Source organism: Oculina patagonica, chromosome 9, assembly GCF_052425735.1.
Source record: "Oculina patagonica isolate OP01 chromosome 9, crgOcupat, whole genome shotgun sequence".
Classification (NCBI taxonomy): Eukaryota; Metazoa; Cnidaria; class Anthozoa; order Scleractinia; family Oculinidae; genus Oculina; species Oculina patagonica.
This window is the reverse complement of record NC_135766.1, coordinates 7,697,212-7,725,040: the sequence shown is the minus strand read 5'-3', so window position 1 is coordinate 7,725,040 and position 27,829 is coordinate 7,697,212. Positions and strand designations below refer to the sequence as shown.

General features: G+C 39.1%; 3 protein-coding genes and 1 pseudogene across 3 annotated transcripts in view; 3 read left to right on the top strand and 1 right to left on the bottom strand.

The window, feature by feature from the left end:
- Positions 1–378: 378 nt before the first annotated feature.
- LOC144665588 (astacin-like metalloprotease toxin 3) lies at positions 379–13,055 on the top strand. The gene is made up of 9 exons (XM_078526844.1): positions 379–481; positions 1,155–1,334; positions 2,086–2,209; positions 9,845–9,936; positions 10,201–10,284; positions 10,754–10,896; positions 11,212–11,314; positions 12,165–12,275; positions 12,873–13,055. The coding sequence occupies exons 1-9, from the start codon at positions 430–432 to the stop codon at positions 12,980–12,982; spliced, it is 999 nt and encodes a 332-aa protein (XP_078382970.1). The 5' UTR covers positions 379–429; the 3' UTR covers positions 12,983–13,055.
- Positions 3,607–5,757, top strand: LOC144665589 (uncharacterized). The gene is made up of 3 exons (XM_078526846.1): positions 3,607–3,760; positions 3,911–3,974; positions 4,635–5,757. The coding sequence occupies exons 1-3, from the start codon at positions 3,667–3,669 to the stop codon at positions 5,227–5,229; spliced, it is 753 nt and encodes a 250-aa protein (XP_078382972.1). The 5' UTR covers positions 3,607–3,666; the 3' UTR covers positions 5,230–5,757.
- On the bottom strand, positions 6,238–7,544 carry LOC144665587 (uncharacterized; annotated as a pseudogene).
- Positions 13,056–15,849: 2,794 nt separating the features above from the next.
- LOC144665584 (uncharacterized) overlaps positions 15,850–27,829 on the top strand; it is a 30,808-nt gene continuing 18,828 nt past the window's right edge. Inside the window, exons 1-7 of the mRNA XM_078526840.1 lie at positions 15,850–16,212; positions 17,453–17,515; positions 17,961–18,074; positions 20,170–20,334; positions 21,603–21,723; positions 22,440–22,552; positions 23,263–23,334. Coding sequence (XP_078382966.1) covers positions 16,125–16,212; positions 17,453–17,515; positions 17,961–18,074; positions 20,170–20,334; positions 21,603–21,723; positions 22,440–22,552; positions 23,263–23,334 — 736 coding nt within the window. The 5' untranslated portion in view covers positions 15,850–16,124. The remainder of the gene's footprint in view (positions 16,213–17,452; positions 17,516–17,960; positions 18,075–20,169; positions 20,335–21,602; positions 21,724–22,439; positions 22,553–23,262; positions 23,335–27,829) is intronic.

Below are 27,829 nucleotides of genomic sequence, written 5' to 3'. Positions count from 1 at the left end.
AGTTGTATTGTTGCTATGGCTACATGTTATTCTAAGTAGATGATCAGAACATCTTTATCAATGCTGGGACATTTGTGTGATACCATTATTGTAGTATTTATTTGGTGTATGTTCTTTTTTATTAAATACCATTTTTAATATTTATATTTAATAATGTCGCAATGTCGCAAAATTACATAGCTGTTGTGTGTCCGTCCTGTTCAGCAAATGATTCAAGACTTTGTGATCGAATTCTAATATTATGATTTTTTCGTGACAGCTCACACTTATATCATCACTATATTTGAGTCTCAATGCTTAAACCTGTGTTTATTCAAATGACCAGCTGAAAACTTGAAGGTGAAATAAAGTTTGAACTCTTAGGCTAGGGTTATTAGATCGTCCAAATTTCATTACAGGCTTACTACAAAAAGGTGGTGTAAGGCGAATATGTGGTTCATTGCGTTTTTCATAATTGCTGCAGTTTTTGCCAATCCAGAAGGTTTGTTTAACAGCTTCCATTTATTATTTCTTATCAAGTTCGGATATTTCTTGTCCAGTTAATCTGTTGTAATGTTTTGTCTTCGACAACAAAATCATGGGACAAAGCATATATAACCTTTTCTTTCGTTGGCTCCGATTGTGCTTCAAAAAAATATGTTTATTAAAAGTAAGACCATGTTGTACAGTCATTATATCACAAAGCAAGAAAGAAGATTCCTATGCAAAAAGGTATTTTATGTAAATGAAATTGTTAAAAAACATTCTTGGCTGCTGCTGAGACAAAGAACATTATGAAAACCCTTAAGCAATTGTAAGATCCAGACTTCGGGATGCACATAGTTTACTAAGGAAACACCTGCGGTAGTTAAAAATGACTTCGATATTTAAAAAATTACATCGAGAAAACAAGAGAAATCAACATGCTTACCGATAATTTATTCACCCATCAGTTTCAGTTTTTTTCTTGTGGATTCCCGTAACAATCAGGAATTGGCAATCAGGCACCTTCCTAAGTCATCTCCCAGGCTCACAGAATGGCGTTTTTGTTTCACTCATAAGAAACCATACTAGGCAGAACATTATCTGGTTGCATTGATGTCCTTTTATCACCAGAGTCATTGTACTTATAATGGAATTAGTGTTTCATTAGTGTTATGCGTCTCTTTTAATAGAAAACCTTGGGATAGAAAATGCCAAACTATTCGAGGGAGACATGATTTTCAACTCCGTTCAACGGCTGGCTGCTATAAAGGGTTTAGATGTTGATAAAGTAAAGGGAAATGCGAGAGGCTCAATTTTAAACAAGCAATGGCCTGGTGGAGTAATGATCTATTCCACTGATCCCCAGATAGGTAAGTAAAGTAAAGCACAAACGTTAGCAAGGTGTCACACAATCCACATGAACAGGCTGCTCCACAGTGATTCAGAGTCCCCTTAGATGCGTGAAATTTGAAAGGAAACTGCAATTGAAACTGACACAAAAAAAAATTCAGGAAAGGGAAACAACCCATCACACTATAAAGCAACAAGAATTACTTCGTATTTTAGTAACTCGCGAACTATAAAGTTCAAAACCCAACTGACGACTTCGTTCTCGCAGCCGTCAATCATAGTTACGACGACAACCAACGAACCTCGAAACAAAGTGGATCGAATCTACCAATCACAACCCACGGACGTGACCTTTTAAACCCGTTAAAGCAAACATTTTTTCTGAGAGGTCCGCTAAGATGCTTGACAGGAGCAAAAAACGCGTCAACGTTTAGTTCATGATGTGTGTCTCCTGTTGTCTCGTCAAATAATTTGAAACACTGAGAGTGTTAATTAAAAATAAATTTGTAAACATTATCAGTGCTATTCTGAGAAGATTGGTCATGATTGGTGTTTTTGGCTAAAAATCTGCAAAGTTATGACTCTTTTGAATTTAGAAGTATAGGAATACAACCTTAAAACTTCATAGAGTGATTCAAAACTTCGCTAAATCTGTGAGAAAGAAGTCTTAAATTAACTAAGAAACTAAGACTTGACTATTTTCCTATGTCAAACGTTTATGCTATCTTAGTATTTTGGTTTGTTTTCAAATCTATTTAATGTCTTTTTCAGCGTCGAATGCTCAAATGATGAAAATTCTGACAGAAGCTATGAACCAGTGGACTACTCAAACCTGTATTCGATTCCAACAACGAAAACAAGAGAATGGATATGCATACTTTCATATAGGACAGGGGTATGTAGCTATCCCATTTTATAAAATAATTAAGATACTACCCGCGCTCTCATTGGTCGATAGGTGTGATTAGATGAGAGTATGTAAACACGGTTGTGACGTCACGCTTTCTGTGTTTCCCGGCACAATTTAAAAACATTATAAAACTGCCAAAAAGACTTGCAAAGTAATTTCAAGTACGATATTAAAGAAATGGAAAACAATACCAAATTTTGATATGTGTTCCGGCTTTCTCTTCCCATATGAGCCCGCGAGAAAAAAAGCAAAAGAAAGAAGAACCACAGCGCTTTGCCTGGAGGAAGCTCAAGCGAACGACAAAATATGCAACAAAATACGCAGTAAACATTTTTCAAGTAAATTTTTGCGTTTAAGTACTACAATAAAATTCCCTTCAAGTCATTCTTTATTAGAAAAATATATAGGTCAACGCAAACGAAACTATAAGCTACAAACTTAAACTTTGCACAGCCGATCGGTTGCTGTGTTTTTACCGGCAAATCTGCTTAAAATGCCGCCGCGATTAAAATGACGTTTAAAATATATTTTCTCTGAGACTTTCCCAGCGTAAAAATTCTACTGTTACATTGGCAATGATAGTCGTGAACTTTTTTCATTCAAAATGGGCTTAGGGAAGACGAAAGAATGGAAATATTTGTCAGAAACCAAAGCAGAATTTGTTGTCAATACTACATAAATTCCCTTCAGTCATTCTTTATTAGAAAAATATAGGTCAACGCACGAAACTATGCTCACTACTCACGCCGATCTTGCTGTGTTTTTCCGGCATCTCTTAAATGCCGCCGCGATTAAAATGACGTTAAAATATATTTTCTCTGGCTTTCCCAGCGTAAAATTCTACTGTTACATTGGCATGATAGTCGTGAACTTTTTTCATTCAAAATGGGCTTAGGGAAGACGAAAGAATGGAAATATTTGTCAGAAACCAAAGCAGAATTTGTTGTCAATTTGAAGTTTATTCTACGCTTGAAGCACATTACAAAGACGTAGGAAACGACAGTAGAAGAAACTGGACCCGTTTAGATCGCTATCTGAACAATTTACCGTACAATAAATGCATACCATTGCTACCGACCTCGCTAGATCCACTGCTTGTGCTATGATTCCTAATTATCCAGCAAAACTTCACAAGACACGATGAAACATTAATTTCAACCGTGTTATCGGGCTGCCAAATCATTCAGGCAAGTTCACTTCACTTTCAAGAGCGATCAAGCACAGTGGCATTCATTTCCAGCTTAAATAAACTCCTCACCTTGAAGTTCTTTCTTTACAGAGCCGTATTTTTTAGCATTTCGTTTAGTTTTTGCCAAACTTTCCGTATTTTTCTGTAAGATTTACGTGGAATCGCTTTCGTCGACACGGCGCTACTAGGGACCTTTAGCACCGACGCCGAGGACGTGAACGTCACCGACCGGAAGTTCAGAAAATGAACTTTGATGCTACTACGCATGCCCATTCGTGCGGAACTCGTCGTCCACACCTCGTTGAGGACGTCGTTTGCCGCCATTTGCCGTACAGTGTTGAACGAAGGTATGTTTTATATGTTTACTGTCTTTTGCTGACTTATTTTGGGGATTTTTTCAATTTAAAGTGTCGGTACGTGGACAAGATAGGTACCGTAAGTTATTTGATCGAACCGTGAAGAACCATATTAATTTCTTGTTTTCTTTTCACCTGCAGAAAGAGCTTTGAGCTTTGCAGCTATGTTTACAGTGATGGCGGATGATGATACAAAGAGTACAGGGTTCGTAAATAAATCTTATAAGTGCTTTCTAAAAATATAAGTCGCATGCTTTCAACTGCATTTCATTGTAGCTTTGAAAATCAAAGTTGTCCGTTTAAATTTGCGGTTACCGTATCGACCAAGTTCCTTCTGAAATGTTTTATTTCTCACTAAGTTGTCGTTGATACTGAATGAAGCCTAAATTGTCGTAGAGGGTAATTTTTGTAATCAAAGATTGCCAACACGCGTTACACGTTTTATCCTATTTTAATTTTAGCCGCAAAAAATAAACAAAGGTTTATTTACAACTTACAGCACTGAAAACTTAGTATATATATACACTTGAGGCCTCGAGATTAATTTTACTCGCAATGCAGAGGGTACTTTTTTTTCTACAATTCAACGATTCCCAAAACGTATTACATGTTTTACCTTATTTTACTTTTAGCCGGACGAAAAAATAAACAAAAGTTTATTTACAACTTACAGCACTGAAAACATAGTTTATACACTTGAGGCCTCAAGATAAAATATATTTTACTTGCAATGCAGTTTAAATAATATAAACTGATTGTAAAAATAATTCCACTCACTCACTCAATCCTCTTCGTGCCTTTGGGCACATAAGGCCGTAAAAAATTCCATACTTTAACTTAATAAAACAATTGTATTTGTTTTCAGAAATTATGCAATGAAATGGTCAGAAGAACATGATCGCATGCTTTGCACAGAAGTCCTTGTCTTGGAACCATGGAAATTCCCTAAGCAAAGCAAAGAAAGAGGAGAGGTCTGGGGTGAAGTAGCATTACGTTTAAATGGCACAAACTATCCCAAATTCAAAGTCAGTAAGCGTTCTGTCAGGGAAAGACTCACTCTTTTAGTCAACAAATACAAAGAAAAGATGAGAACGGAGGAGCAAGGTTCTGAGATTGAATGTGACGATGAAACCGAATTAGAGAAGGCATTGTCTGAGATCATCGAAAAAGAGCAAGCAGCTGATTTGGAAAGGAAACAAAATTCAAATACTCTTACTAAGAAGAATGAAAGTGACAAGGCCTCTGCAGAAGAGAGTAGATTGAAGGCCATGGAGCGCCTGGGGCAAACCAAAAAGAGGAATGCTGATGCAAGCTCTGATCAAGTTACTCCACCAAAAAGCAGAAAAAGCACCACTGAAGCTGTGCAAATTCTGAAAGAAAAGTATGAGAATGAAAAAGAAATCAGGAAGGAAGAAATGGAAATTAAGAAGAAAGAACAAGAAAATAGAGCTGCCGAGTAACAGATGCTGATGGTTCAGCAGAGACACAGCCAGCAACAATACCAGGATGTATTAAAGGTCATGACTGAACAGCAGCAGAGACAGGAACAGCAGATGCAAAATTTCCAAATGCTTTTTTTGCAGCAGCAACAACAGCAGAGCCAGGTACTCATGGGTTTACTGGAAAGAGTCCTGCCCAAGTCCTCATAAGAGGAAGGCAAAAGAGCTGTTTAGAAAAACATTTGCACACTTAAGCCTTTTGGAACTATGTTGTGGTTAACATTTTATTTAATGGTCAATTTTTAAAATTAAAATTAAAAAGAGATATAAAGTTGAAGTTTACGAAAACCTAGGTGAACCCTTTCACCCCATAGGGTGCCGAGTTAAGAACTGAAAAAAGTTAAATTTAATATTCATGTTTGGTTACAATTTTAAATGTAACATGTGATTTTCATGGCAACCAAATGTTTTCCTTTAGGGTTGACCAAAATTTATATTTTTGTGTTTTATCTTTTAGAAGTTTTGAAGAACATACCAGAAGAGATCAAACCTTACTCAGTGTTATTGTCTTTATTGTTTATTTTAATGTATTTATTTTAATTTTTCTGGTTAATCAAGGGGGTGGGTAGCCACCCAACCCATCCCCCTGAATCCACCCCTGAATGATCCCTTCCCTTTTTTTCTATTTTTTAAGAGGGGGTGGGGTACTTTCAGTCCACCCCCAGTCTAAAAAAAGGCCAAGGCTAATAAGGGTTAAAGGACCATTCTTTGTAGAAGGGGGGGGGGGGTTGTTGGGATGTTTTATTTGTTCCTGCAATGTCCCCTTCCCTACAATCTGCATTTTTTGCCCCATAACATGTATTGTATGTCCAGGAAAATAATGCTGTATCATAAAAAAAATATGTTGGGATTTTTTATTTGTTCCTGTAAAGTCCCCTCCCCTACAATCTGCATTTCATGCCCCATTACATTTTTCGTTTGTCCAGAAAAATAAAGCTGTATCATAAAAAAATATACAGCTATTTTACTTTATTGAAAGTATTGCTCCAGGGCGGGGGGCTCAATACCAAAGTAGTCGCTGGTGGTATTACCATAAAGGCATGTTATGGCATTGCGAAGTACTGTGCAAACAACATACATTTTACCGACATTGCTTAGGCCGATCTTCAAATTCTTTTTAAAGTCAAGAAATTTGAAAGAGTTAATGACATCACCGAAAAGCCATTCCACTGAAATTCTTAACGCGCTCATGACCTCGTTGTAATCCTGCATCGCGGGTGCAAGTGGGACACGACGAAACGGGGTTTGAAGATGCACACGGAGAGGGTAGGCCAAATCTCCATATATACACATGGGTTGGCCTACTGGAGAGAAAGCATACTGTTGAAGGTCACGCAATAGTCCAGAATCTGCCAACATCCCGGCGTTGTGTTTACGCCCCTCTATAAAAACAAAGAAAATAGGAGGTGAGAATAGAAATAGTTTGGGAAGTTTGTAGAGCTAAAAACAATAAAAACAACTTTCAATATCATATTTTATTTTGTGATCGATTGTTTTTTAATAATAAAGTTCATTATAAGTATTAAAAAGAAAATCAAATTAAAAACTCACCAACTGGTCCATAAAAGTTTCCTATTAGTCCATTTGGTAGGGACAGGGATTGAAATTTAAGGGCATGGACCCTTTTATGTCCATTATAAACTTCTCTTTGATGTTCTCCGGGTCTTGAAATGGGTCGTACTGTCCCATCGACGAAACCAAAACAATTGTCAAGCGGGGCGCCTTTTCCTGATATAGCATCTGCATAACGCTGTAAAGCCCCAGGATTCAGAAGATCTCGATTCCATTGGGTTATGAGGTGGCCGTGAACGTCAAAGATATAGTCCATGACATCATTAGTGATCAAACTTATAACAGAAACCGGTCGGCCAAAGCGCGGAATCATAGAGAAGCATACATAAGGCTTCTATGTCATCGCAAATACTCCTCTGCTCGCATTTAAACACTGGTGGTAGTTGGAGTGCTGCAACAAGGCGAGGAAGGTCTTGCTTCTCAACACGAAACTCTGCTTTGCATTCGGCGGAGTTCATAGAATCCAAATCGAATCGTTCGTAGTTTCCATGAGGGAAATCTGGATTTTTTGAACTGAAGGTATCGTAAAGCAATAAAAACTCTTCATCTGAAACAATGTTGTCGGCGTAGAGAAGTATGAGCATCTCACGAAATTCTTTGAAGGACATCATTTTCTCTGTGGACTTCAACTGGAAGATACTCGTCCTCGTAGCCGGCGCGGTCTGCTAAATGTTTATTTTTCCCGCCGTAAATGACGGTCCCGTCCCAGGACCCACTCGGTCAGACAAGGTCTCGTCCACGTCCTCGGCGTCGGTGCTAAAGGTCCCTACTTGCCACAAATTTTACTTGAACTCTTATAACACGAATTTTGATTGGTTCACGTGTTGTCAAATGCGCGTTTTGAGAAAATCTATTTCAATCAAGAAGTAAATAAACCAAATCCCCTTCATTTTTCGAATTATTTTTGCAAAAAAATATTTTATAAAAGCAATAGAGGACTTTTTCCGTGTTTACATAGCCTCATCTAAACACTCGGGTGGTTGGGAGAATTCTCGAAAGTTATGCAAACCCTCGACTGCGTCTCGGGTTTGCATAACTGTCTCGAATTCTCCCAACCCCCCTCGTGTTTAGATGAGGCTATGTAAACACGGAAAAAGTCCTCTATTGCTTAAATGTGTAACGCAACTGAAAAACTTTTTCTTACTTACGTCTTGCCAAGCAGGATTACTTTTCATGTCCTTAACAAAAAAAAATTGCCAGAATTGCGAATGTCACATAAAAATCCACTTGAAAAAATGGAATTTAACTCATCGCTTTGTTGTCAGTGCAACATTACTTTTCTTCTCGGAAAATAGAGCGTAAACTACTTGTTTATAGAAAAAAATGTTCATGTAAGTTGTAATGTATTAGGTGTCACTCAATGAAATTAGACCGAAGGGGATTTGGCGCAGAACTGCCGAGAAAGAAAGAACAGCCTTAGGTTTCAGTTCGTGGAGCGAGGCAACGGTGGCTGCTCGGGACTGTGCGACATGGCGAAAGAGTGTGCCCGGCCCTATACCCACCTGACACCGCGGCAGAACGTCTACGCATGCGCTGAATTTAGCACTTCCGGTCACCTTTCCAGTCACTCAACGGGCTTCACTCGCTACGCTTTCGGATCGGTTGAAGGTCAGTCGTGGCCCACGTTTTAGTTGTTTTGCTTTGTGAATTGCAGTGTTTTAATCTGCTGTCTTGGATTACAAACTAGATATGACCGAAACAATACTCGATAGATTTAGAAAAGGTAAGTCGTGGATTCGTTGAGGCTTTGATTCTGAATTTGAGCAGCAGATGAGCTTAAATAAGCTTAGGTTTATCACACAAGGCGAGAAGGCAGAGTTTTACTTGCCAGTTTTTCTTGATCGATTAACCTTGACTAAATTCATACTTTCCTATCCAGTAATTGGTTGCATGTTTGTGTATTTTTTAGCTTTAATTGTTTTCAGTTCTACATTTATTTAACCTAACACTTCGGCCTAAAAAATGACAGCACGCAGTCGCTTCGTTTGTTTTTCGTTCAGCAGAGGTATAAAAACTTTTTAAAGTTTTTTTTTAAATAACACCCGGTAGTGAGGTCCGATTTTTAATTATTCGGTTTTTGGTTTAAAGCAAGTTTTTAAACTAGACTTTGATTCTGTTTTTCCTTTTAGATTGAGGAGAGATAACCGGTACGATAGTTTGAAAGTTTGGTTAATTGAACGCCATGTGCGAATCTGCAAGTTTCATGTTCGCGCGTGAGGCAGCCACACGGACTGGAAATGTGGAAAACATCCGCCAAATAGACGAATATTTGACCTTGTGAGGAGGATTAAGAAAATCAAATTACCTTTGTCTTGAATGGAAACACAATTTAAACTTGTTTAGCTTCTCGGCTAACAGCTTTCAATCCAGCAAAATCTCCAGGTAGTCCGCGAGTATCGAAGACTCAGTTCATTCATGTTGAACCAAGCAAACACTGAGCAAATGTTGTTTTCTTTCTTGTTTTGTGACTTTTTTCTCAGTGAAGGCAAGAAGTATCGATAGCCTAAACTTGAAAGTTCAGTGGTTCTTTATTTTGGTTTTATGTTGTTTTTCTTTCTCATTTGTCGCGCCTTAATTTGCGAGCAATTAAAGCGGGCAAAGTGATAGAAATAGTCAAACGAAAATGCCGCTGTCGACTGTCGAGCGCTTGCGACCTGTAAACTTCAAGCATCATTTTCAATGTTGGTGCAAGCAGGAAACCCTATGGTGCAAAAGTATGAAGCTACAAAAATAAATAAACTTTTGAATTAGACCATTATTTTCCTTAAGTTTCTTTGCTATTTCTTAAGTTTTGTGTTTAAACTTCGCGCGACGGGAATTTTGTATTTACGCGACTGGATTACATAGTCAACCGCAAATACAAAACTGACCGGATGTTAATTTTCCACTCATGCGCAGTGCGTTTTAGCGCGGTGTCTAACCACCTAGAGTTATGGCCATAAGTCAAGTAAGTCAATGTAATTATACTATTTAAAAAAGTTTAATGTATATGTTTTCCTCGTAGATGTTCTTCAGAAGTGGGTTATCAACATCGACTTCAGTACATTTCACTTGGCCACGGTTGTTGGAATGTAGGTACAGCTGCTCACGAAATCGGTAGGTTTCCAGCTTCATACAATCGACTCATCTAATTGCTCGTAAATACCAAAGTTAAGACATGTTTAATGGTTTAGTACATCGACGGCGCTTACTCAGTTTTGCCGGCTGACTTGCAATTGAATCTCATTAATGCGACTCTGGGTTACTATGATATAGCAATATGTGTTCCTTATTACTGAAAGAAATTTTGAAACCTTTTTTTTATTTATCAATTTTTAAAACTCAAAAAACTTTGTAAATTGCCGCTATGTTTATATTTAGGACATGCTTTGGGATTTTACCATGAGCAATCTCGTCCAGATAGAGACAACTACGTCACTATATACAAGCAAAATATTATGGAAGGTATGATCTCCCAATCAAACTAAAATATTGATGCAGATTTAAAAAAGCCTTGACTGTCTCGACTTTAATCGCAATTTAAGCACTATATAATTAGTATTAAATAATTTTTTTATGTTACTAGAAAATTTAAAACAAATATCATGTATTAAACAAACTACAATATGACCAATTGCTGCAGCAAAATTTAATGTGCGATCGGATTGTATTAAGAAATGGAGCAACATCTGGAATTTCTTTGGATAGCTGTCGTTTTGTTTAAACGTATTTGCAAACAGCACTTTGCTTTATGTATCGCATGTTCCCGACTGTCAGTCGTATATAAAATATAAAAAGTTGGTACAAAATTTATAAAGCCAAAAGATCATGGACACGAGAAATTTTTCATGAAAATTTCATGTGCAAATTTGGAGGTAGTATGTCGTTCATTATATTACAAATCTTATTTAATTTTTATTTCATTTCATGACAGGTATGGCGTACAACTTCAATAGATACGGGAGGAATACTATAGACTCACTCGGTACACCGTACGATTATGGAAGCGTTATGCATTATGATGCATATGCCTTCAGTGCTAATGGACGAGCAACAATTCTTCCCAATAAACAAGGGGTAACACAAACGTTAACTTTTGTTCTTTCGTATTTTTAATGTGACTGACTGACTGACTGACTGACTGACTGACTGACTGACTGACTGACTGACTGACTGACTGACTGACTGACTGACTGACTGACTGACTGACTGACTGACTGAACTAATGACTGACTGACTGACGGACTGAATGAATGATTGGTCGATCGATTAATCAATTCATTAATGAATGGATGGATGGTTGGATCGATCGATCGATCGATTGATCGACTGATCAAATGATTGATTGATTGATTGATTGACTGATTGATTGACTGATTGATTGATCGATAGGTTACAATTGGCCAGCGAGACGGAATCAGTGGTATGGACGCGAAACAGATGAATCTTTTGTACAAATGCACTGGTGCCGGTGGAACAACAGGTGGAAATCAAGGTAACTCTTGTAACAGTTGAAATTGCAATTCATTGCACACAACTGGAATAAGTAACTTAGATGTCTAGTGTTTAAAAGGTGATCACATTGCAATAGCACAGGAAAGCCTGTGTGGAGAACTTATTGTCATCTTTTAGAGAAATTAGTGTCAGAGCCTAGTTTTCGCAAAGTTAAATGTATACGACACCAGATTAGCAGGCGTAAAACAAGGATAGAAAGGGGAACAGCGCTATGTTATGCAACAATTTGTTTCAATTTTATGGAACATTTGACCATTAAGAAATGGAAGTTTTTTTAGTGGTTATCAAAGAATAGAGAGCGAAAGCGCTACCAGGAACACTTCAAAATGACCCGGGGTCAGGCTACACCCTTATGTAGTCTTTAAAGATATTTTAGACGCCAAAAGATATGGCCGCTTAAGCCGTTTTGTTATGAAATAGGATATGGCTTGTTCACTTTTGTCAGCTATTAGGTATAATTCTTGGAAGGAACTAATTTTTGACTGCTAGTACTCATCTCTTGAAAAGAGCGATTTAATATCTTCGGGAAATCGACGCAACTCAAATGTTTTCGCAAATGCTAAGCAGTTCCTGAGTAGAATATGCTCTGAAAAAGGGTATTATTTTTTGGGTCAGGGCTTAAGTAGGGTACTAGGGAAAATCGCGTATTTTGGTCTGAAATCGGGCAGGGGTTTTAGGAAGCACGACACCGGCACCACCACCCAAATTTTCGGGGACAAGAGGATTGCTGTTATGTTTATTTAAAGCAGGTCACGTGACCAATTGATGCAGGCCCTTCCTGGATCTTAATACCAATCTAACAATGCCCTCTTTCTTTGCTTGGCTGTTAGATTGTCAAGATGATCACAAGAACTGTCAATACTGGGCGTCGATTGGTGAATGCGCAAAGAATCCAGACTACATGTTAAAAAATTGCCGCAAGAGTTGTAACATTTGTCCAGGTAGGTTAAAGTAATAGTAGCTAGTTTAAGTATATTGACCTAAATTCATTAGCCTTTAATACACCTTGAAATCCTTGAAAGTGAACAGTTTAGTATAGAGGGCTGTCTGCGGATCCTTGTTCTCACAGCGGGTCTAAACTTGGAATTTCTCTAACATAAAATTCTTTTGCAGGGAACTACAACCTATTTCATTTAAGTGACGAAGATTTCAAAAGTGCGAGAAGTTACAATAAAGAGCGTAGTCGCTAAAATTGAAGTATTTCGAATGAAGTTGTCGGGGCAACCAGAAAAATGTTTTGGAACAACCCAAGATGGATTAGCATCCTATTGAGGGGAAAAGTGTTACTCTTGTCGCTTCAAGTTCCTGGAAACTGGAACTTAGCAGTGGCCTGATAATCCAATAAAACCTTTAGACGGAATTAAATCTCGACACTTTCCTTGACATAGTTGCGCTCGCAATTTTTTTACCAGTTTTGTTCAATTGATTAGTCTAAAGCTAACAAATCCTTCAGATCTTTTAAATTAGGTTAAGTTTTATTTTTAACGCTCTCAGTCCCTGCTCCAACTTTCTTTAACTATGAATCTGCTTATTTACAGATTGTAAAGACACAGACAAAAACTGTGAGTACTGGGCATCAAAAGGCGAGTGCCAGAAGAACCCGGAATGGATGTTAAGCCATTGCAAGAAGAGCTGTCAGAACTGCTAAACATACAATGCAGCCTACAGCTAACTGAAGAAATAGCTAGAAATGCAAAGGAAAATAAATATGTGAAATCTGAGTATATTGTGAAGTGCTTATTTGCTTTTAGATCAACTGCACTAGAGACGGGCGCCTAGACATCATATTACATTTTAATATAACAGGATCATATACCGAAATACCAAGGGACTTCCAAAATCTGTTTGCTACAAAGGCGGGTTTGTAATATATTCATTTTAGTATTACCGAGCTAAACAATACCGTCCTTGATATCGGTTCGTTATATTAGGGTTCCACTGTAGTTATACATGTTTTTACATTTCGTAGCACCCACCGTAACACGCGCACACGTTAGTGTAGGACGCGCGTTTAGGGGACACGAGAACATGGACTTCTGGGTAAATTCTTATTCCATGGTTTGACAGATGATACGCGCGGATATTTTCCTCGCTCCGCAGCGGCGAGGAAAATCGCGGTAACGAGTAAAATGTCTCTCAGTAAAATCTATCCAACCACCGAATAAGGGATTTACTAGCTATATTCGATTGCTATGTTTTCCTTCTATTGTAGATCTTTTCCGGCATTTTTTCCAGAATTTCGGTCATTTTTCTTTCGTCCTTTCGTCCTAAGCGCACATATCAGTTTGCTCTGGTCTAAACCGGTTACAATGTATTACCGTCTCATGTTTTCGTGTTGTCTCACCCTAATATGTTCAAATAACGATATAGTCGAATAGTTATAAAGGTGACCCCCTCTCACTCCCGATATTAATGAATGCTACCTGAGTTAACTACATAGCTTGCGCTACAACAATAGCATTGCAAAACAACCGTACGACGTAAAACAACCAAACTTGGTATTTTATGAGAATGCGATCCACAGAGAATTCCATGTTTACATCTTGAATAAATGTTCATGAATTACATACTAAATAACCGCTGTAAACGTTAAATACCAAGGATCACATCAGGTCCAAACAAGTTATCTTGATCGCACTTTAATAATACCACTACATTCATTTTTAAGGAAATCAATTTTTCTATACGAATAATGCAATGAAAAACAGATTGATCCTAAAAAGAACCAGTGTCGAGAATTCACTCTATGTTGGCAGGTACTGGCCCTTCCGGCTCATGACTGATGTCACTCCTGGGCATTCTTATAACTGCTTGTGATTGTGTCATATTCAAATAGTTGTCAGGGGCTACCTCACACTATTTTAGGCGATTATCTTACATTCAAGTTGGTGTTTAAGAGGCTACTTCACAGAATTTAAAGTGAATTTTTTACATTCATGTTACCTGTATTATTAAGGTGGCATGGCATGGCTGGCAACAATCTTAAGTACTTTCTATCATTTGATGGATCAATATTATCACTGGACATCGGTTGACGCTACAGTCATGATAATGCTACCAAACAACATCTAAATTCGATCAACATAGCGAAACTGTGTTAATAACCATGTTTCTTTGCAACAGCACATGGCCCTGTAAAAAAATCAACTTTACTTTCGGCTTTTAGTGTTTACAACTCAAGAAATGACTAAAGCTCGGTGACCTTTATTCTCTTAATTATTATGCAATTGTAATCAACATGCTGAAGCAACGACTTTTTTCAAAGCCTCTGAGCCACCTTACAGTTGTGAAAATTTAAGGTGGCTCTGAACCCTCTCCAGAGGATTTTTTAACTGAGACTTATCTAAACAGTGTTTTACCTAAAATATCCCTTACTTGAGAAAGCAACATATGTTTGGATGAGATCAAATATACATAAGAAAATAACATTAACACTTCGTCACTTGAGCGCAGAAGTTCACGAGAGCAGACAAATATATTATTCTGTCTGAAAACTTTACTACGGCAAGAAATAAAACAAACGCAACCTATAATAGCCTACACCAAGAAATAAAAAAAAAATCAAAGAGGGGGATCGGAAACAAGACCGACGGTTCGGAAATGCAAAAATATAGATGATTTGCTAAAACTTTATTAAACCTATTTAAACTCCGAATTCAGGCCTTAAACGCGAAAATGAAAATACGGTTTTCTCAAATAAATTAATCAACATCTTGTATAGATACTATTTAGGTTAAATTGGATAATTTGTCGGCAAAATACCGGTTCGGAGACTTCAAAGTGCCCTTCAAAGAGTTCATTTTGGAGCTCTCTGTTTTCTTTCGCTTTGTACATGCCTTAGTCAGTCTAAATAAGGTTCTGACAGGCAAAGGGATATGTTGCAGAGACTTGTTGCAGCGACATGCAGCAGAGACAATCCCAATTGACAGTTTCCGGCTCTTGAGTCCCATTTCCGCTTGCCAGAAAGGGACTGCAGTTAGCCTACAGTCAAATGGCAACTATGTCAACTAACGATATATGTAACGAACAAACAGTTAATTACAAAAATGACGAAAGAGGTTTTCCAACAAAAAAAGAAAGAACTTTTCTTGTGATTTCTAAACTATCTTTAAAAGACAAAAGTGTCGATGTGAATGTACATACGTACTTTGCTTATACAAACAGTTATTAGATTTAAAACACAAAAGTGGAAACAGTAGAAAGTAAACAAGAGGGAGGAAGAGTGATGAATATTAAGAGAGATTGAGAAGGAATACAAACGACGAAATTAAAACGTCTACGTTTAAAGATGTTTGAGATACTTCCAAATGACAGGTCACAAAATACGGCGAGTAAAATCATATGTAACAGTTCCACTGATACAATGGGTGTTTACTTCACTCAACTTAAGCTATTACTGACTTGAGAAAGCAACATATGTTTGGATGTGATTAAAAATACACAAGACTAAAACTGATTCAATATTTCGTGCCTTCAGCGCGGTGATTCATGTTTTATTTTGGTAACGTGGGAAAGTGAGCATTTAAAGCACTGACGGCCGCTTTTGCATACCTTATATGGGTATTTTCAAAACATTTCATTCGTAAACTAAAAGACTGCTTTCAAGAACAAAACAATGGGATTGTTATTCCTTCCAAGAATAATATTTGATATTTATGCTATATTTGCTTTATTCTGCATTTATTGCTTTTTTCCATTGTATTTTGCTTATGTTGGTCTGATTATATATAAGGTGAGAGGGGACATTTGTAAGCAGTCGATCTGTGGAAAGTATCAAGATAACCAGTGACATGGGAAGACTCGAGTTTGTGGTGTTGTGTTCTTTTCTCTTTGCTGCCGTCAATTGTAATGTCTTAAAAAGAGAGAAACGAGACAAAGGTAACGCTATTTTTTAAGCCTTGTAAACTTCACCAAGTAATTTTTTTTACACTTGCGGCTTAAAACAGAATATTGCAAAAAGGGACTATAAAGTTAGTTCTACCAATGGAGATGACAAGGTTTACACAAGTGACATTAATGAAACGAAAGTACATCAATTACGACCCTTTCCGTGACACTAGTATCCCAGTATGGCAGTTGTCAGCGCACAGTTTACGGCATAACCATTTTTTCAAGAAAGGACACTTTGCAAAGGCTAGTCGGCGATGATTTAATATTGGTTGTAAGAAACTGGTACCATTTCTCCTATCGACCAATCATTTACACTGCCAAAATCGAAGATAAGAACCGTTTTTGATTATCACCTAACTTACCTTAAACATTAGCAATTTAATCGTCACAACCAGTTCTTTTTTCCGGGTTCTTGTGGTAACAAGCAGTTTTGTAAACGTATCAAAATTAAAGTATACACAACTGTTAATCTTGTATTACAAAAAGTCATAAAAAGGGTTACCAACAGTAGACTAACCTCCTATTAAGGGGAGTCACTGATTGTAATATTAAACCTCATTACTTCTTGCCTAATGATTATTTTTATTCGGAAAATTTGTGAGATATCTGGTAGCACTGGAAATTAAGAATTGGCTATCCTTCTCGGAAAAAATTAATATTGCGAATTTTGAGACGTATGGAAGGGATTTCGTACTTTGTTATTTTTATTCGATCAAGATTTCTTTTATTTTATTAGAGCGCTTTGGGAGCATAGACAAATTTGCGCACATCATCGGGAGTGAAATGCTTCCACGCCAGAGCGTAGTTCTCTGCGCATGACAAAGTACTCAAGGCTCAGGCAAGGAAACCTGACGTATATTTAACAATTGTTTTTGAGAGAAAGCCATCAAGGCACATAGCGCCGAGTTGGATATAACTATTTCATATCCAACAAGCTAGCACGAGTGGAATAATTACTTTAATAAAAACACCCAAGAATTGCAATATTTGAGCTCCTCGGCTGTTCTCGTTGACGCGTAGACCTACCATATTTGTGGTCCATGGTATATGAGCTCATATACCATTGCCTGTTTACCAATCAAAACTTAGGAATTGCAATATATCATGGCTAGTTTTAAATTATACGTGATATCTGTTAGGGATTTTGACTTTTTTCTACCATCGATCGATTTGCTTTTTTTTCTATACTGGTAATGCATCTTCCTTGTGTATCCTTTTTGTTTAACAGGAAACCAATTCGAGCAAGATGTCAAACCGGAAGTAGAAAATATCCTCGATATCGCAAACAGAGGTATTTTACATTTTAAAATAACTGTTATTTTCGTCGGATTCTTTCTTATTTAAAACACCATTGTTCATCGCAGTGTGAAATATACTCTAATATTGAGGGATGGCCGATGAGACGCGCAGGTAGCAATTCAGATCTCGAAGTGGACGTTTCCGTTGCGTTGATCCGTGAATTCGTTTTGTGCGGAGATGTTTTCTACCTTTCAGCCGCTGTGATTGGTATACCGCCTCATTCGCCCAATAAATATTCATTTTTCTTCGTGGAACAATTAAGCTCGGGAAGACCATTTACATTATTTACGTTTCCTGTACTTTTTACAACATTATCTGTTTCAAGGGAAATTGCTTTTTTAACTTGTCAAGTTGATATGCAGTATCACCTTTCTTCTATGAAAGAAAGGAAAGTAAATAATGTATTCCTTGACAGACGATATAAGTATTTCTTTTAGAATACGAAACAGAGATGGGGCGTATCATTGCTGTAAATATGGCCCACATGAAACGAAGTGCTGCAAGAGAGAAGCGAGACAGCGTGTTCGAAGAAATCGAAAGCACCAACAAAGGTACACAGCTGAATTTCCTAACTGTAAAAATGCCCGTACTGCAATAATAGCGTACAGTAAAAATGTGAGAAATGTGTAAAATGCCCGCGCCGAGTATTATCTGTAAAACCATTTAACAGAGGATTAATTATTAGCTAATTATTCCGCTATGTTTTCCCTGGATTTTCACTCCAAAATGTATTCCTCCAGCCTCGTCCCCAGACCAATCCGCGCTATGCGAGTGAGCGGAGGAGGAGCGAACTCTCCCGACAAACTTGGCGGGCGACGTTACATCCAAATTCGCCGAGGACGACTGGGGACGAGGCTGGTATTCCTCAGTATAATATGAAATGGGACAATGTAATAACGGCGTGCCATATTTTTCGTGTTCTCCTGACCTAATATGGTCCAATGGCGTAATAGTGGAAAGTTAAGCTGATCGCATATAACACAAGAGCTCCCTTGAAACAGATTACTGAAAAAAAAAAACACGGATAAAAGGTCAAACGAACCCCAGAAAGTAATATGCAGGTCGCCTTTCACAGAAGGATACCAGATAAAAGTTTTTTTTTTAACTGTTTTTTGTACTGACAGCACAGCAGAGCTCGAGAGAACGTAATGCTGACTTCATTGATTTTGAGCTTAACAAACAGAAAGTCAATAAGAAATAATAACAACAACAAAACTAACAAAAGTGTAATAAAAGTATAATAAAAGTAAATAAAAGTAAATAAAAGTAAAGTATTTTCAATAAAAGTATAATAAAAGTAAAACTATAAACTAACGAATTGAGAGGAACTGAATATCGATCGTGGACTTGTCAATGCTGTTGTCTTTCTTGACCTCAAAAAGGCATTTGACACGGTGGACCACAATATTTTATTATCAAAACTACAGTTCTATGGTATTATCTTCTTATTTAAATAGTTGCACACAAACCTGTCTAGTAAATTGTAATAAATCATCCGAGAGGTTTCTTCAGTGTGGTGTTCCACAGGGAACTATTTTAGGCCGTCTTTTATTCTTATTGTATATCAACGATCTACCCAACTGTCTATGTCACTCGCAACCGAGAATGTATGCTGACGATACCAGCATTACTTTTGCGAGCAATAGTGTCGAAGAAATAAAAGAATGTATAAATTCTGATCTAGAAGAAATTCGATTATGGCTTGCAGCCAATAAACTTACACTAAACTTGACAAAAACGGAATTTTTATTAATTGGATCTAGACAAAGGCTATTTAATCTACCTGAGAATCCCTCAATCAAAATAAATCAAATCCCTGTTGAACAAGTATCCACTACGAAATCTCTCGGCGTATATATTGATCAAAATCTAAATTGGGAATTTCACATAAAGGAAATTTCAAAAAAGATTGCTTCAGGCGTAAGCGCCATCAAACGCATAAGGGATTTTGTTCCACGTGAGATACTTCTCACCGTTTACAATTCATTAATTCAGCCTCATTTCGATTATTGTAGTGTAGTGTGGGGATGCTGCTCAAAGGGACTCTCCGCTCAGAAAGTACAAAAAATACGGAACCGTGCTGCGCGTATCATAACCTTCTCTAATTATGATAGAAATACTGATGAACTCTTACATAGTTTAAATTGGCACAAACTTGATCATCAAAGGGCCGTAAGTAAATCGATTATGATGTATAATGCTATGAACAACCTGACTCCGAATTATTTGAGTTCTCGGTTTTTCCAGCGTAATGAAGCCTTGACATACAATCTCAGGAATACTGAAGGAAAGCTATCCATACCACAGCCGCGCACTGATTATTGTAAACAAAGCTTCAGCTACAGCGGGGCTGTGTTATGGAATGGCTTACCGAATGAAATAAAACTATCCATCACACTTTATTTAAGAATTTAAGAACAAATTGAAAAATCACAAGTTCGGCTCATTTTGCATTTAAATTATAAATACACGGCGTCCTTGTAAAGCAGGTTTTTTGTTTGTTTGTTCTTACTAGTAGTTAGCCTCTCTTAGTTAGTGTAGTTAGTGTTTTTATTCCTTGTTCTTTTTTATTATGTATACCTGAATGGAATTTACCGTGTTTTAAATAAAGTATTACCTACCTACCTACCTACCTACCCTTTTCAGGAAAACAGCTTAAATTGTACCAAGGAGATATTCTACTGGATCCTGATTTGGAGGAACTCATCAGAGGTCAAAAAAGAAGCAGAAGAAGAAAGAGAAACGCCTTCAGGGAGAAGAAAAGGCTTTGGACATCGAGAATCATTCCTTATCATGTTCCTCAATACATGAGTACGTTATATTAATTCTTACTAAGCTTAGTTTTCTTAATTGATGTTGGTCATGATATGTACTTAAAATCTGTTAAAAGTTCCTTTTCCTTTTTGCGGTTAAAAAGATCAAAAACCTTAAAAAAATCAAAAGCCAAAACAAGGGACTAAAAACTTTGTCATGACTAAAAGGCTCTGAATGAAAATAATTTTCTTCCAGTGCTCTTTACTTTTTATTTCAGTTTATTTAAGTGTCTAAGTGAAATATTATTTTATCGATATTATTCTTATACCTAATAGTACCTTTTTGGTACGCTTCGGCGGCATACCAGGTGAGTTTGGTCGAGCCATGCTTCGTATTTTGGCGGGACCCAGTCGATCCAAAATACCCTATAGCGTGACCAAACGAGCCTGATATTCCGCCGAAGCGTACCAAAAAGGTACGATTAGGTATTTACCGTACCCAAATTTAGAAGTGTGCGACTCCATTGCTTCAGTCTGAATGTTTCAATACTCGTCGGCAAACATCGCACAATTGTCGGGTGCGCTTAAGTTATGTATTTTACGACCGGAAAACACCAGCTAAATTTTAATTACGTGGCTCTGTTTTATTGGTAAAACCTCTTTTCAATTCATCGTACGGTAACAATACTGTACTTTAAAGTAACCGTGATATTGTGGTATATCAGGTCAGTGACTTGATATCGTAGGATATCAGGACAGTAGATTGCGCTTCTGATTGGCTACTTGCGAATTTGGGTACGGCAATTTAAGATACTGCATGGCCATTTTTCGATTATGGGCATTTTTCCAAATGTTTGTATTGGAAAGGCTGCCTTATTATACATAGGGGTCCGCATTATAGACGTGTCCATACGTGAGCACATGTCCAGGATTCAACGCAAGTATTGACGAATGAGTACTTCATACTTTACTGGCTTAGTTACTTTTTATTTGATAGATTTGGTAATTAAACTTTTAATGAGGACACGATGTGATGCCTATCACAAGGAGCTTGCATCTCATTATATATAAGCATTCAATCTTGGACATATCTTTTTTTATTAACAAACATTTACTGTGAACATCCTCCAAACTACTAGAATTAGTGTTCAGATTACATTTTCAAAAACGTGCACGTAATGGTTACGATACGGTACACTATATAACAGTACAATGGGAAACTATAAGTCGAAGACTAAAATAAATTGTTAAAAAATTGGCTAGACATCTTAGAAATATCTGGTAGAATAGGAATTCTATGTTAAAACTGTTATACTAAATTTTCAGGTCACATCACTTCAAACCTTGCTGAAGCAATTCGACATTTTCACGACAACACGTGCTTAAGATTTGTGCCATACAACTCCTATATCCATTCAAACTACATTCTTTTCGCCAGCGACAGGGGGTAAGTCGTGCGCTCTTCTCAAAAGACATATCTCTTTGTTTTTCTATCTGTCTCGCCTAAACACAGTACTATGTTGAAGCAGCATGGAATACGGTAAATTGCACGAGCACTATATTACTTGTAGGCAAGCCCTCATATTTGAAGACCATCTTTGATCATCCTGAAGTCTGTGAAGATAACTTTGCCCAGCTGCGGTCGTTCTACAACACGCTACATGTTGCTGTTTCCACCTGGGATAAAGTTGAGGTAAGCCCTCAACTTATCCCAGCAGTTGCCCTCACATAATTGACCCGGAACCACGATTTTCTGGGTTTCCAATTTAATTTTTTTTTTCCAGAAGGTCGAGCGTTCAGCAAATGCTGGTCAAAACAACGCAGGCTCTGGTAACGACATTGGTTATTTGTACGTCTACGAACCAAAAGAAAGGGAAAATAAATCCAAAATGTTTCGCCCTACAATACACGGATCCAGAGTTTCAGACTTCCGGTCCAAATTCAAAAGAAAAGTGAGACTCATTAAATCAGGCTATTGTGTTTTGCGATGTTTAACAATAGTCTGACTTAATGAGTGCTCACTTTTCCTTTGAATTTGGACCGAAAGTCTGAAACTATGGATCCGTGTATCCTGAGTCATTGCAAAGAATCCAGCTAAACTATAAATGTATTGCTATGTATGCTTAATCGAACACATTGCACATGTGTTGTTTCTTTCAATAGATGTTCTAGCATAGTCGGAAAGAGATACGCAACACCAGGTTCACAGAAAGTGTCCATTGGAAATGGCTGCAACTTTGTGGGCACCATAATCCATGAGCTCATGCATGCAATCGGTAAGTTGATCAGTACAATCCAGCTTTCGAACAACGTTTGTAAAAAACTGAATATTAAAACTTGAGTTAATCAAGTAAGAACTGGAAGTCAAATCAAGCGGTAAAATGCATGCACAACACTACGGAAGCACACGTGCTTGTTTTGGTGACCCAAAGGTAGTCTTTTTAACGGGTTCCGCGCCCTTATAAGGTAAGGTAAAAGGTACTTTGTTTTTAAGAGTTTTTTCATGAACAAACATGGTTTGAATTTTCTTTTTCCTGCATAAAAGTTTCCGTCATATTGTATTATTACAATAAGCAGCGTCGGTCAGAAAATGAATTTAAAAAATTTTAAAAAGAAACTCGCAGTTATTTGAATCTGTTGCTTTTTTGTTTTGCTTAATGCAATTTTCAATTTGAAACCGAAACATAAATAAAACTTAGAGTCGTGGCTCTCTCAGTTCAGCTAGAAAAATGTACCCTCCAGGTTCATTTCAGTTTTGGATGTTTAATAAACGTGTTTTTGGGAACGTTAGCGTTTGCCTTTCTCGTCGTGCTAAGCAAAATACAATCATGCCTAGCTCAGCCAGCAGAAGAATTTGATGTTGATCACTCATTGCTGACTCAAGGGGTTTAAGCTAGTGGCACTTTAAAATGTTATATTAGGATTATATTTTAAGCCTAGTCATTGTAATGAAACTTTCTTTACATACTTGCACTTTGTTTTTAAGGATTTTTTCATGAACAATCGCGCGGAGATAGAGACTCTTTTGTGAAGATTAACTGGGATAATATTCTGACAGGTAAGAAGAGATTACAGTCAATTTTTTATTTAAATCATAACACGTATTTGTTGATCTTTTTATATTAAACTCCACTGTTTAAAGTGTTGTCGTCAATTGTGGATACAACAGTCAAACCAACAAACGATTCGTCCAAGTTTAATTCTAATCAGTCAGGTTTCGATTTCTTCCATGGGTGCTCACAGACGCTTACAGCGGAAGCTTGGTTAGTTGATTACGCTAGAAAAATCACAATACATTAGTGGTTAGAAAACTGGCGATAGTTACAGGTTAAATGTGAAAATACAGTATTACAGAATGGAAAATGTAAGGACATACTCACCAAGCTCGCCGCTCGACACGAAAAACTCAAAACACATGTGTGAGCGAGAGCCTGGCGAGTATGTCACGTGACATAAAAACGCGGGAAATGTTCGGTCAATGTTCGGCTTTCTGTCGGCAACATCCTCCCCCTCGTGTACGACTACGTCCAAGAGTCGGTCACTTCTTCTAGCATACACAGTTTCGTCACTGGGCGAACGTAGACACCAGCTTTCGTCTTGATTTCCGCAGAGCGCACTTTCCCATCGTCACCACGTACAACATGGGTTACTCGCGCCAATGGCCAGCGACCACGAGGAAGGTTATCGGTCATCACCAGAACAAGATCTCCTTCGACAACATCGCGGGACTTACGGCGCCATGTGGGTCTCACAGTAAGAGATGGTAGATACTCGTGAAGCCAACGCTCCCAGAAATGATTGGCCATTACTTGAGCATGTTTCCAGCGCTTTCTGCTACATAGATCGCGGTCAGTCACAACATCTAGGGGAATGTTCATGTTCGCACGCCCCAGCAAGAAGTGGTTAGGGGTGATGGGCTCGAGATCGTTACAATCACTGCTGACGTGCGTCAGTGGTCTGCTGTTCATCATGGACTCTGCCTCAGCAATGAACGTCAAGAGGGTCTCATCCGTGAAGCGAAAATGTGTATGCTAGAAGAAGTGTCCGACTCTTGAACGTAGTCGTACACGAGGGGGAGGATGTTGTCGACAGAAAGCTGATGTAAAATAACAAGACGTGTGACTTCGCTCTTCGGATCCAGGATCACAGGGTGACGGGTTTCTTTCGGTAAAGGGGCTTTGCGCAATCTTCCACCCACGCGAATCAATCCATCTTCATTTAAATAGGGGGGGGGGGGGAAGCCAGCAACCTGCTTTTTGGTGGTAGTGGCAAGTTCTTCAACAAGGCTTCAAAGTCATCTGGAAAATACTTTCTCTGCGAACATTTATTTGCCAACACCTCTGCACGTGTAAGCTCACTAACCGACAATGGCCCTTTGATCCGACTCTCGTTGGGAAGCCTTGTATTATGAATAAAACGGCAAGTCCATGCTATGACTCGACGGTAACGGGTCCAGGATGAAAACTTCTCGGGATCTGGAAGGGACTCTGCAGGGCTGCTGACCAGGCCACACCAGTTGGTCTTCTTCAATTCAACATCTTCCTCAGGGATTGGCCCTTTAAGTTTCTCTTGCGGCCAATTTCTTCGGTCTGGTGCAGGAAGGCTACCCACGGCAGTCACTAGTCATTTCTGATGCTCGTAGGCCCCGCGTGCAGTCATCGGCTGGATTTAGGCGACCAGGAACAAACCTCCATTGTGCAGGACAGGTGGAGTCCTTAATCTCAGCCACTCTGTTGGCTACGAAGGTATGGAATCCTCGACTTTGGTTTGCAATGTGCAACAGTACAGTTTTTGAATCACTCCAGAAGACAGTCTTAGATATGCATAGGGTGAGCTCTCTCTTTACAGTGTCTTCCAGTCGTACTGCAAGAAGTGCAGCTTGGAGCTCTAGGCGAGGGATTCTAAGTTGTCTTAAGGGGGCTACACGCGTCTTGCTCATCACAAAGGCAACTTCAATCCGACCGTCAGGGAACACGTAACGTGCATAGCAGACAGCACCGAACCCCTTTTCAGAAGCGTCTCCAAAGACATGGAGTTCCACTCGTACATCTCGTGGGGCATCGCTACACAGGCATCTCGGCAGCTCAAACACTCTCAAGGCTGACAGGTCGGCGAGCCAGTTCTCCCAGACAACTCGGTTACTTTCTTCCAAAGGCTCGTCCCAGCCCTTTTTCTTGCGCCACAGGTCTTGAATCAGGCATTTTGCAGGTAACAGGAAAGGCGCCAAAACTCCAAACTGGTCAAATACAGATGACACTTGACTGAGAACACCACGCTTTGTCGGTGCTGACTGGCGGGAACTGACAGCAAATCTGAAGGAATCTGTCTCCGTGTTCCATAGCAAACCCAAGGAGCGCTCGACCGGCAATTCACCTAGGTCCAAGTTCACTGATGGCGACGCCATTTCCTGGGTGGGGATTTGTGATAAGACCTCGCTTGAAGAACTGCTCCACTTAGTTAGTCTAAATCCACCGCGGGCAAGTAAAGCAGAAAGTTCTTTCTGAAGTTGACTGGCAGAAGTTTCGTCTCGTACAGACTTGAGGAGATCGTCCATGTAGAAGTTTCTTTTAACTGCCTCGATCGTTTCAGGTGAAAACAACGGATCTTCACAGTTGTCATCTGCAGTTTTCCTCGACACATAATTGACGGTACAAGGGGAAGAAGCTGCTCCAAATATCATCACCAGCATCTGGTAGACGTCAGGGTCACGGTTTGTCTCCAGGTTGCGCCACAGGAATCTCAGGGCAGGCTGGTCTTGCTCCATTATTGAACACTGATGGAACATGGACTCTATGTCAGCTGCGATGGCTACACGTTCTTCTCGAAATCAAAGTAGCACTCCACACAAATTATTCAGCAAATCTGGTCCCACCAGAAGTTCATCATTCGAAGACACACCATTGTACTTTGCTCTGGCATCCATGACCATCCATACTTTCCCGCGCTTGTTTGGGTTTAGAACAGGGTGATGTGGTAGAAACCACTGTTTCTTCAAAGGAACGGCTGCTTCCTTCTGTGTCAGTTTACGTGTACTTGTCCGCAAGAGCGTGGTCACGCTTCAGAACTTTCTCTGAAGAGGTCAGGCGCCTCTCTTCCCTGGCTCTGTTGTCTGGAAATTCAACGTCAGGCCTTTTCCACAGTATACCGGCTTGGTGTCTATCGCCTACGTGCTTAACAGTTTCTTCAAGGGTCTTCAGAGCTTTCTTTCTTGTCTTCAAGTGACCGCGGTGTTGTCTGTTCATACTTAGTACCAAATGAGTCAGTTCTCCACCAGTTCTGCATTTGCTTGTGCCAGAGGTCGTCCGGTGAAGGAACCGTGTGTATGTGTGTATAACATGAAGACCCTCTGTCGGGACAAAATCTTTAACGGAGCCAGTTAATGTCCATCCAAACGCAGTTCGTACAGCAGCAGGTTGACCAGGCGCACCTCTTCGGACTTCACGTTGCAGTATAGCCTCTAACACGTTGGCACCAAGTAATACGGTCACATACTCAGAGTCGACATCCGGTATCTCTAGGTCGGCTACATGTGGCCAGGTCTCATCACAGAACGAGTGATCCTTTGATTCGCTTGGTTCAACTGAGGAACATTCCAGGCTTCTGGGATCAAGATTGATGTCTCAGCACTGTCATCACTGGCTGCTTTCACGTAAAACGACACCTTCCTGGAGGGCTTGGATACTTCTTTGGAGTTAATGGTCCCAAGGGTTAGCACTTCTTTCGATCCCTCAAGACCCACTTCATCAGCAAACTTCTCAAGTATGTGTGTGGCTTGACTTCCAGAATCAAGTAGAGCATAGGTGTGTACAATGTCCCCTTTAGGCGTTTCCACAAGAAGAGGCACTATCTGCAATAGGACTGTGGGACTGCTGCATCCTACAACGGCCGCACCCACAAACACTGGCGCAGCTCCATGGATTAAGGGATGGTGATGTTTAAGGTAGTCGTCTACTCCACAACCCCTTCTCACACTGCACTCTTTAGCACGGTGCTCACTAGAACTTAAACATCGGTAACACAAGTTCTTCTCTTTAGCACATTCGACACGCTGATCCACGTTCAGTCTCTTAAAATCAGGGCAATCTTCTACTTTATGGGCCTGCGAGCAAACTGGGCAGTTAACCGGAGTTCTTGCAGGTTCGCGATTTCCATCCACTCTGATTGTTAGGGTTGAGAATTCAGCTCCTCTGGCATCGCTTCTAGGTGGACGATACCGGTTGTTTCGTCTCCTATTCCCCTCTCGCGGTGTCACCTTTGATTGGCAGCTGTTCAGTGTCTGGTCTGATATCAACGATTTAGCACGCACTCGCTCCCGTAACCACTTGTCAAGGTCTGCCAAAGTTGCTGTTTTGGGCAGCGTTTCAACCCTTTTCTCTCCCCAACGAGTTTTCAGCGTTTTAGGTAACTTCTGGACTGCTCGCCTAAGGTTGTCCGTTGCAGCAAGATCATGTTCGTAGCTCAAACTCTTCAGGGTGGAAACAGCAACATGTAGCGTGTTGTAGAACTACCGCAGCTGGGCAAAGTTATCTTCACAGACTTCAGGATGATCAAAG

Bases quoted from the DNA above. Each gene is read 5' to 3' on its own strand.
- LOC144665589 (XM_078526846.1), top strand. From the start codon at position 3,667: ATGCTACTACGCATGCCCATTCGTGCGGAACTCGTCGTCCACACCTCG. The intron at 3,761-3,910 runs GTATGTTTTATA...TTTCACCTGCAG, and splicing joins CCGTACAGTGTTGAACGAAG to AAAGAGCTTTGAGCTTTGCA. The intron at 3,975-4,634 runs GTTCGTAAATAA...ATTTGTTTTCAG, and splicing joins GATGATACAAAGAGTACAGG to AAATTATGCAATGAAATGGT.
- LOC144665588 (XM_078526844.1), top strand. From the start codon at position 430: ATGTGGTTCATTGCGTTTTTCATAATTGCTGCAGTTTTTGCCAATCCA. The intron at 482-1,154 runs GTTTGTTTAACA...CTCTTTTAATAG, and splicing joins AGTTTTTGCCAATCCAGAAG to AAAACCTTGGGATAGAAAAT. The intron at 12,276-12,872 runs GTAGGTTAAAGT...GCTTATTTACAG, and splicing joins GAGTTGTAACATTTGTCCAG to ATTGTAAAGACACAGACAAA.